The sequence below is a fragment of the Sinocyclocheilus rhinocerous genome, unplaced genomic scaffold (assembly GCF_001515625.1).
Source record: "Sinocyclocheilus rhinocerous isolate Xijiao unplaced genomic scaffold, SAMN03320098_v1.1 scaffold586, whole genome shotgun sequence".
Classification (NCBI taxonomy): domain Eukaryota; kingdom Metazoa; phylum Chordata; class Actinopteri; order Cypriniformes; family Cyprinidae; genus Sinocyclocheilus; species Sinocyclocheilus rhinocerous.
In genome coordinates, this window is record NW_015631803.1 from 297,462 (window position 1) to 308,807 (window position 11,346).

The window sequence follows — 11,346 nt, forward strand, 5'->3', positions numbered from 1 at the left end:
AGCACATCTCGCTTTTCAGAACGATGAGCTTTGTAAAAATTGACGCGTTTCAGAAAGGCGGGGCATAGAGGAGAAACAATAATGTTCAGTATGTGGAAAATAATGTTTTTTTTAACCTTAAACCGAATAAACACATTTCATTACACCAAATACACAAAATAATGTTCTTTTTAGCAACATCATATGACCCCTTTAATATTTTAATACTTAAAAGTCATTTAATATTTCATTTTTTTGCCACTCATAGTTTCTGAAAATAAAAAAGTTGAAAATTAACAGCTTTGCCATTACAGAAGAATGACCAGAAATATTTTGTTGGATATATAAGGGAATTTTAAATGTCTGGTTTCTGGTTTGGACCTGGAAAAGTCATGGCAATCAATAAAATCACACACAAAAAAAATCATGGATTTTTTTTAATGAACAATTTTACAATTAACATTTTGTTTCTAGTTATGTCAAGCTCGAACATATTTTATTGGCCAGAAATAGCTATTTGTGAGTAAATAAATTATTTTAAAAGTCACAAACATCTAGAAAAGTCATGTAAATTCATTGGCAATAAAAAGTAAATCTCTTGAAATTCTTATAATTGTTTACAATATTGTAATATACTGCCACAAAAAAATAAATAAAAAAGAAGTTGAAAATGAACAGCTTTTTGGATATATGAGGGAATTTTAAAAGTCTGATTTGGAGAAGTCATGGAAATGAATAAAACCTTTAAAATTCATTGAAGCTTTTTATTGAATATACATTTTTCTAGCTCTAAAATATTTTATTGGGAATTTAAGTGAAAAAAAAAGATTGGTGCTTAATTATTACCAATTTTATTAGTGATGCTGACAACAGTTTTTGCTGCTTAATATTTTTTATTTATTTTTTCTTCAAGATTTGTTTTAATGAATAAAAATAGAAATCTTTATAAATATATTTATTGCCACTTTTGATCAATTTAATGCATTTTTCTTTAATAGTACTCACTCCAAACATTAGAATGGAAGTGTATCACGGTTTCCACAAAAATAAAATACTGGGCAGCACAACATTGATAATAATCATAAATGTTTCTCGAGCAGCAAATCAGCATATTATAATGATTTCTGAAGATCATGTGACACTGAAGACTGGAGTAATGATGCTGAAAATACAGATGCGCATCACAGAAATAAATTACAGTTTAACATACATTCACATAGAAACCAGTTATTTTAAATTGTAATAATATTACACAATTTTACAGATTTTACTGTATTTTTAATCAAATAAGTGCAGCCTTACATGTTGTAATTATTGTGTTTGTGCTGCTGGTCCACACAGGGAGCAGATCCTGAGAGTGAAAGAGGAGGATAAAATCCCTCTGTTATTGGTGGGGAATAAGTCTGATTTGGAGGACAGGAGGCAGGTGTCTGCGGACGAGGCCCGGACCAAAGCGGACGAGTGGTCTGTCCAGTATGTGGAAACATCAGCCAAAACCAGAGCGAACGTCGATAAGGTTTGTGCATTAAATATCCTGATACTTTCAGAATGCATGATCTTGCACGTGAACCTCAGATGCCATATTAACTCTGACGGATCTGTAAAGCCAAGCGGCAACCTCCAGCTCTCTCTGGTGAAGCCAACAAGGAAGTGACTTAAACTGTAATTCTCGCCTCCGTCCACTTTTGAGCTTCAAAAACTATCTTCGGAACCCTACGGGTGACGTCACGGACACTACGTCCATGTTTTTATACAGTCTATGTGTAAAGCGTGTTTTGTCGTTCGCAGGTCTTCTTTGATCTGATGAGGGAGGTGCGGACGAAGAAGATGTCAGAGAACAAGGAGAAGAACGGGAAGAAGAGCGGCAAGAAGAAGAAGTGCTTGAAAGAGAGATGCACGCTGCTTTGAGCCGCACAAACGCTTGATTCCCATGTCAAGCTTTCCTGTCCTGGACTGAGCCGTTCTTCTGGTGATGAGGAGACCTGATCTTCCTCCTCCAGAGTTTTTCTTGCCAAATACAATCAAACCAGAACCTTAAGCCACTGTGCCGACCTCAACTACAAGGCGTCCACATCTTTAAAGGACTTTTTATAGGTTTCTACCGTTGCCGTAATATCAAATCGGTAGCGAAACTCTAATCTGTGAAATGTGCATGCTTTATAACTTTCCAAAAGTCTTTTTTTACTTTCAAACAGAAGGAATATTCATTATGCTGCATCACTGGGCCTCATTCATGAAACAGGAATAGAATAAATTTTTAAGTAAATTGTTGCATAGAATTAAATCTGACAATTTGCAGCAAACTATTTAGAAATGAATTCTGCTTCTGTTTCATGAATTTCTTTTTTCACTATGTCACACATACATGTAAATCTTTTTTGCTAAATACTCTATTTTATCTGCCTGTCCCTAAGGAATAGGCAACAGACATGCAATATTTTGTGTGTTTTGAATGCATTATTATGCAGCTTAACACAGCTTAGGAAGGTGAATGGACTCACCAAAGCTCACCAAATGTGTCGCTTTTATTATAAAATGGACACAATTGAAATTATGCTATTTTTGTAATCCAACCACTTTATTGATTTCTCTGCCTGGTGATTATAGACCAAATAAACCTTCTCTGAATTTGTTACGAAATCTCTGTGATTCCATTCCTGTTGCGTTTTGGGTTTCAGTGCTAAAAAGTGTCAACGAGAAAACGCTGGAATTTTGCATTACACTCTGGTTTCGGAGTTTGATGACCTCCGGAGTTTTGACAAAGGACGGCAGCAGGGCCATAAGAGTTTATGAGAGCAGTAAAATGTGTCCGGAGGAAATCAGTCACCTTGACTTTGAATGTGAGAAACCGTCTATTCAGCATTTAACACCCCACTGTAAAGACGCTTGTGATGGGCGTCACTTACACATGCACAAGCCTGAGGATGCTGCGACATTTTTTCATAGTTCTCTTTGCACCAAACATATTTTTAGATGTATGTAAGGAGATAGATAGATAGATAGTCTGCGATTTTTTTGCGTAACTTGTCGGTGAACTACGGCTGTGTGTAGTAAATGCTGCTCCATCTGAAAGCACGTGGTGATGATTTCCTGCTGATTACAGAACCGGCTTTACTAACAAAATGCGCATGACAATCACATTCGATTAATCATGCAGCCCTAGCTGTATATCACTATGAAAAGTAGGAGAAACCCCTGAATATAATAATTTTCATTGGCCTATATAATAAATTACTTGCACCTCAGAGCGAGCAGACAAAACATAAATGCGGTCATTGCTTTCGGAGGTGGATGCTGCTGTTTGGGAACACAGTCGTGTAACAGTTCTGGGAGGCAATTATACAGAAATACGTTGATGACCGTCTTTGCTCGCACATTTCAAAATGACCATAACATTTCAGATGCTGAGGAACGAGATTGGGTCACTGGTTACGTTTTGCCGTCCCATAGCGCAGTCACGTGACTTTTTTGATGCACATGGAGGAATTTACTCCGCAAATGCGTTTCCATCTCTTTTTATTCGCATTAACCCTTTTTCGCACAAGTCAAAAACCACCTCAAGGGAGCGTAAAAACTTTTTTGCGAATTAAGGGATTTTTATTTGAAATTTGCCGTTTCCATCACTCGTTTCTGATGCGATACAGCTTGTGACATATTATACCCAAAAATTCTTCATACAGTGGACTACCAGTAAAATTTATAAAAATTTGGGACCAAAAATTATTCAGACACTTTGACCTGACCATGTTTTGCTTAAGTGTTTTTTCTTTAATTGCTAATGCAATCTTTTTACACCACAGGCTGAACAAAATGAAGCATTGCTTGGTAATGGATTGACCTAAATTGGTATTATCTAATTGTGTACTTAAATTTAACAGCTGGCAGCTATTCAACCTAATTCATTACATACCTTTCTATCAAAGTTATCTGACATTATAAAGATGAATTTGTTCTGACACGGTTTAACTGACACTGTTTAACCTGGTTTGACTGTACATTCAATCCAACATTTTACCCCAAGTGCTTGATTTTGGTCGGCGATGCTGTCGGCACAACATCGTCCTCCGTATCGCTCCCGCTGCTCGATCTCGATCTGCTCCTGCTGTGGACTGCCCTGTATGAGCTGCAGTATTTCCGCCTGGGACAGACCTTTGGACTGCACCATCATACTAGCCAGCACACCGAGGATGCTGGGAAAACATCAGGAACATATTAAACAATAGTCCAACAGTAAAAAATACTTTTTTTTTTAAAGCTACTTGGTTGTTAATCGATGAGATATGCTTTTGTTGCATTATTTGCTTGCATTATTTCAACTTATTTTTGAAAAGAATCATGTTTAACAGCAGAAGAAGAGGCTTGCCATGCTTTTGGGAAATGCAGCCCTGGACAATGACATCACTGAATCAAGGATGAACTGTCTTTAACTAAAATATTAACTCTTTACTATTGTCCTCTTTTTAGAGCTGCTTTACAGCAGAGTTGATTTTTGTTTGCATTATTGACACACTATTTTCCTGTTTAAAACTCTAAAGCTGCTTAAGTGAAAAAGAGTGACTTGTTTTGCCAGTGTACCCACACACAGGAATTTTGGTCAGATTTTTTTCATGTTTATCTGATCTCATTTTGTAAATGACTTTTCTTTCTGTTGATGCTGACGTAGAACACGCATGCGCTGCGTCTTGTTTACGTTCAGAGCAAAGCATGCACATGCACCGTGATGCTCTCCAAAATGGTGCCAGGGTGACGAAGAGGAGGAAAATTGTTGAATAAAGTCTTTATTTTAGTTTTTTTGCACAACAAAAAGTATTCTCGTAGCTTCATAAAATTACAGTTGAACCACTGATGTCACGTGGACTATTTTGTCGATGTTCTTGGTACCTTTCTGGACCCTTGCTGTCTATGAAGGGGTCAGAAAGCTTTCGGATTTTTCACTTTTCGTATGTTTATTAATTTGTTCATATTTATTTAAAATATATATATATTTTTTACCCTGTTCTTGCCATTAAAATAGACCTTTCATTATCTTTTATTTCATTAGTAATAATAGATTTTATTTTCCGATATGTAGGCCTAAATTAATCTGATTTCTGATCTGTTGTGTCTGAAGATGAGGAACATTTCTTTCATGGTGTTTTGATGTATCAATTATTCAATCAATACCTTTACGTTTGTGTTAAAAATTGTAAGAATTTTATATCTGCATATATTTTCTTATTCAGATCTTATGTAAATTATGTAAATAAATATATTTTGCAGATCTCTTAAAAAAATTAAGAAGTAACCAAATCATCTCGGAATAAAATAATCCGTTTTTTTGTTGACTGATTGATGGTACTTCACTTGTCATTTGTTTCTCACACATGCTACAAATAAAGTTTATTACTCATTTTTATTTCATAAGAATGCGGAAATTGTTATTTTGACTTTGATATTAATAGACATTTTAAGGTTTGTGTGGAGAAAAAGACTCATCATAACAGAAGCTACAAACGTCAGACTTCCCTCATTTGTGTTCATGTGGGTTTTCCTGTCAGTTCCTCATATTACTTATAACCAGTCTTCATTCTTCTTGAGGAAACGTTCGCTTCCACATCAAGAAATCATTCCAGACATTTTAAAAGCAAACACCAACCCGTATTAATTCATAATACTGAGTGAATCTGCCATGAACCCCAAATATTCTCTCATTGTGTTATTTCTGCTGTATCTGAAAGGTAGGACTCATTCAGTCAATCATGTGTTAGTCTTTATTGTGTTCTTGTAAAAACCTTCAGTGCTACAAAACTGACTTAAAAGGGTCATATGATGTTGCTAAAAAGAACATTATTTGGTGTAATGAAATGTGTTTATGCGGTTTAAGGTTAAAAAAACACATTATTTTCCACATACTGTACATTATTGTTTCTCCTCTATGCCCCGCCTTTCTGAAACGCGTCGATTTTTACAAAGCTCATCGGTCTGAAAAGCGAGGTGTGCTCTGATTGGCCAGCTATCCAGTGCGTTGTGATTGGTCGAATACCTCAAGCGTGTGACGGAAATGTTATGCCCCTCACCATACTGTGATGCCCTGTGTCCAGCCGGAGCCACGAGACAAAAACATTAAAACCCATTATAAACGAGGCATTTGTTGCATCCAGTGGGGACATAATTACGGATTATAATGACTTACAGTGGGTACGGAAAGTATTCAGACCCAATTAAATTTTTCACTCTTTGTTATATTGCAGCCATTTGCTAAAATCATTTAAGTTAATTTTTTTTCCTCATTAATGTACACACAGCACCCCATATTGACAGAAAAACACAGAATTGTTGACATTTTTGCAGATTTATTAAAAAACAAAAACTGAAATATCACATGGTCCTAAGTACTCAGACCCTTTGCTCAGTATTTAGTAGATTTATAAAGAATATCTCTTTGGATTTGAGACTTTAGTCTTTGCAACTTTACAGATCTTCTTTATGCACCAAGAGCTTGTAACACTCCAAAGAGAAAGGAAAAATTGAAATCGCATCATATGACCCCTTTAACATTCGTTTGGCAGAAAATTCTTATCTGGAAATTGTACATTTTCAAACATTCATACACTTTTTGACTCTCATTCTGATTTGTGTTTCAGGTGTATTTGGTCAGACCGATATTGTGATTTTTCGCTCTGGATCAGTTTGTGCTCCTGCAGGATCAACTGTGGCTCTGGGGTCCAAATGTTTAGATCCTGGAGGGATATTTCAGTCATGGAAACTCAGAATAAATAATACTGAAACTCTAGCAGATCCCAGCAAGGACTTCCGGTACAGATATATTAAAGAGCTTCACAGGTGTTACCTACTAATTCGTGGTCTAAAAGAGACAGACGCTGGCACATATTACATGAGCTTCATTTACAGAAAAGGAGACATCATCTTTACCTCAAATAGTCGATCAGAATTCACTGTACATGTCACGGGTAAATATTACTCTACCCCTTGATTCATTTTCACTTGGTATGAATCTTCCATTTCCATTCTAGAGAGAGAATAAATCTGATATATGTGACCCAGGGCCACAAAACCAGTCATAAGGGTCAATTTTTCAAAACTGAGATTTATTGTTTCTGCGGTGAGCCGTGAGGATTCAGGCCGATACTCGTGTGCACTGGAACACTTTGAAACGTTCCCGTCGGCCGAGACGCTCCTCGATGTCACCTGTGAGTAAAACATGAGAAAAACGCTTGATCTATGTGTCATTGTGCATATCTGATCGATTATTTATTTCTCCAGATGTGGCGTATGAGAGCGTTGGAATCATAACGCTGTCGTCGCTCCTGATTCCTGTCGTTCTGCTGCTGGTTTGTGCTGCTCTGTGGATGATGTGAGTCTGTGATCTGGTTCTTCTTTACATCTCTTCATGTTCAACTCAACCACTCAGTAATTACTAAGTAATTTAATAAGTTATTTAACATATTTTATATCTGACACGTACATTTGTGTGAGGCACTAGTGATATTTTACCAGACACTGTAATCTGGAATATGCGGTTTTGTGCTTAACACAATATAAATGCAGAGATGTTACTGTTGTGATTAGTAATTAATTGGTTATTCTTTATTAACTGGTCATAGCTCACAAGTAGTTCTCAATGAGGATATATTTTGTTAGTAATTATCAAATATCTAATAAGGAACTACCTTTGTCCTAAATGTGCTACTACTTACTGCTTAGTTAATCTTGCTTCTCTATTAGTTAATAGTATTAAGTTAAGTGTTAATGTAGTACTACCTATTACTTCCTGCATAGTTACTTCTTAACAACAGACCATTATTCTAAAGTGTTACCGTTGGCAGTTCTGATCTGTCCTATCGTAATAAAGACGAAAATACCAAAGATAAACCTTTTAAAAACAATAAATTTTGTGTGAACTGTCTACTTCATACATCGCTGCACTATTGAGAATAGACAATCGACTTTTTTGCTTGTGAGATTTATACTTTCATAACTGCTCTTATGTCACTTTTTGTTTTCTTTTTTGTTTAAACAGAAAGAAAAAACAACAAAACCTGAGAAGACCTAAAGGAAAAGAAAAAAACAGAGAGGTAAGCATAAACACAACCAGTTTTTTAATAGACTAATGTAAAACTAGATTCACATACGAACTTTTGATATGTCTTTTCTTCAGAATGGCACTGTGTATGAAAATGACCAGACACTGGTGGATTGGTGCGATGCATCTGAGTACACTTGTGTGTATTTCAGGATACACAGTAAACTGCACCGTGAATCTTTTGCAGAGGATACTGTATGTCACATGACATTGCTGCCCCCTAGTGAACATCGCAACAACAAGAGTATTCTTGTATAGAACATAAACAGAATTTGTTTCTATAGGCTACATGCTGTGTGGATTTAATGTTTTTCAAAGCTTTATTCTTTCAAGTACCTGCTCTGATTCATTTTGATCATCCGTTTTCTTTTTGACAAACTGAAAAGTCGCCCAATTTACTTGAAGTTACCCTGATAAAAGTGAAAATGTCTTTCTCGTCAGAGACAAGATGTAAAATTGTTAGGCGGCTCACGCAGTGCCATGCAAAGCAAATAAAATATGATATGAATATAAAATATAAAATATTATGAGTGCAGGGAAGTGTTCATAGACACACCTCAGAAACACACTATAAGGTTAAAGGTCGAAGAGTCTCCTTGGTTATAAACTTTATTTCATCCCACAGTCAAATAAAAAAAAATGTGTTGCATTGGTTTGGCTTCTAGGAGTGCAGTAAAATAAGATTAGATAAGACTCATTAAATCATTCATAAATGTGCTGCACATTTCAATTCAGTTCAATTCAAGTTTATTTGTATAGCGCTTTTCACAATACAAATTGTTGCAAAGCAGCTTTAAAGAAAATGAAGTTTCTACAATATATTTGGTAGTAGCTTGTCAGTGGTGACTATGTCAAATTGATGTACATATGGCAGAAATGTACGGTAAAATTCAGCATTTCAACATTAATTCATATTCCTCTCCAACCATAAAATGCTCCGCTGTTTCTTTTCCTGAAATAACATTATAGGCTCTGCTGCTTATGGTAAAAGAAAGATATGCTGCAATTTTATTCAAATGCCTTATTTTGATGTCAAATTTTAAATATAATGTACTTTAATTTCATAACTGCTACTGTAAATGTAAAATGCACAGATAATCATACAGTTCACAGATTAGTCTAACAGCATTCAATACAGCGAGGAATAAAACATAATCATAAATTTTTTTTTCTTAAAGAGCCTTGAAAATAGGCTAATTGTCATGTCTTCCACAAAGTTATTGATGAGTTACAATACGAGTAGATTCATTCGATGCAGAATATAACATATGTTCATTAAATTACATCATACACATAAAGTAAGAGGATAGTGCCTGTCGTGATGAGTGCGAGGCCGAGGCCGAGAGCGACATTGTTCAGGATCAACGCCGATCTGGAGCTACTCATCGCTAACTCTCGGTGTCCAGCCACGTTAGCGTCTTCAGTCTGTGAAAACACGAATGTCAAGCAAATTAAAGTGATTTTGAAAAAAAAACTCAATCCAGAAGCTTCCAAAGAAGATTAATAGGTTTCAGCCTGTTTGTAGCAAACATGAAATCAAAGAAATCAAACAGTTGTCAGTGTTAGTATTTAGCAAATGCCATCTTTTTCTTTCATAAAAAGAATTCTGCATTTTTCATATTATAGATCATTGCAAAGTTATCCCAAATTAAAACCTTAATTATGCTGTAATCACTGACGTAAATGAGATAAGTCATGCACTGTAAAAAAACAAATCCATAAGATAACAGAAAAAGCACTGGCAGCTAATTACACATTATCCATTTCAATTTTATGGACATTTCCGTTAACTCTAAAACACTGTTTAAAATTCAAAATACTGGTAAAACACCTGTAAAAAAAATCCTTCAAATTATACAGTACATTGTGCCCTATTTTTACTTGTGGATTTTTTTAAGAGGGTACAAAAGCTGTCACTGGGGTGGTACCTTTTCAAAAGCTACACTTTTGTAACCTATTTACCCCTAAAGGGTTGAATATTGGTACCTTAAAAGTAGGATACATATTAGTAAATTGTACATATATTAGTACCTTTTAAAATGGTACTGCCGAGGTGACAACTTTTGTACCTTTTTTTTTTCTGGGAGTGTCTAATGAAATATCAGTGACGTCATTTACAGGAACTGTAAGTTTCATTTGCATCTATGGGTCATTTTATGAAACATTCAGTGAAGACAATTTTATTTTCGATACATTTCTGTACAATTTCGAACTTTCAACTAAGAAAGTAAGGCTGATGATACACTGGGCAACTTTTAGAGCAACGTTGCAGTCAACGGGCAACCAGGTGAGACACAGAGCCCACGACCGATCTAAAATATCCAGATAGAAATTTGTTACCTATTCTCAATGGGAAAGTGCCCAAGCAACATTGCTCAAAAAAAGTTGCCCCGGCAAAATTGCTCAAATGTTTGCCCCGTGTATCATCAGCCTAATTCCAAATTGATGTTGCCATTTCAAAAAATATTGTAATTCTTTAGCGCTAAGACGGTTACTCTTCAATCAAAACATAATGAGCCTGTAAAAAATGATTGTGATTTTAACAGTAAAAGCCTGTAAAAATGCTACAGTAAAAACCTGTTAACTGGTTAACAGTAAGTTTCCATACTATATACGGTGAATAAATGTAATTACATTTAATGTAATTTTACAGTAAAATACTGTTAAAAATAAGGTTTTTAGAAGTGAAAAAGAAAAAGTCATTGTATAATTTGCAGTGAAAAAACGTAAATTGACACTCCCAGAATTCCCTGCATGACACTTAATATTTGATGTTTTTTTGTTGAAATAACATGTTTCTTCTTTGTTTTTTCTTATAAGTTGTGTACATTAGGGTTTAATCTTACATCTAATGTTGTTAAATGAATGTTTATTGCATTATTTCAGTATCATGTGTCACCATGATGGGGTTTAGTGTTTGTGTGAATGACACTGTGTGCACCTTCTATATATAAGTATTCCTCAGCTCGTAGAAAAGCTGTTTGGGATGAGCTTTGGTTCATCATGTGACTTTCTCATCACCACCAGTTTTTGGTGGTTATCAGTGCATTACAATGATTCAAAACAGATATTAGTACTTCAATATGTTGGTTTATTAACATTACATCAGTTAATGAAATACGGTATTTTATTGTGAATTTAAGTTAAGTCTGTAAAACCTAAAATGTTGCTACCATATTTTTTACGGTGAAGTTCTGGCAACCACAGCTGCCGGTATTTTACCATAAATGTCACAGATTTTTTTTTACAATGTAGAAAAAAAAAATCATAAAAAATTCATAATA

The 11,346-nt window shown here is 35.2% G+C and overlaps 1 protein-coding gene across 3 annotated transcripts in view; it reads left to right on the plus strand.

Annotated features, from left to right (window-relative positions):
• Positions 1–2,596, plus strand: part of LOC107741991 (ras-related protein ralB-A-like) — a 7,361-nt gene extending 4,765 nt beyond the window's left edge. For all 3 annotated transcript variants that reach the window (XM_016554827.1, XM_016554825.1, XM_016554826.1), the window contains exons 4-5: positions 1,321–1,495; positions 1,768–2,596. In XM_016554827.1, coding sequence (XP_016410313.1) covers positions 1,321–1,495; positions 1,768–1,887 — 295 coding nt within the window. In that variant the 3' untranslated portion in view covers positions 1,888–2,596. The remainder of the gene's footprint in view (positions 1–1,320; positions 1,496–1,767) is intronic.
• Positions 2,597–11,346: the final 8,750 nt, after the last annotated feature.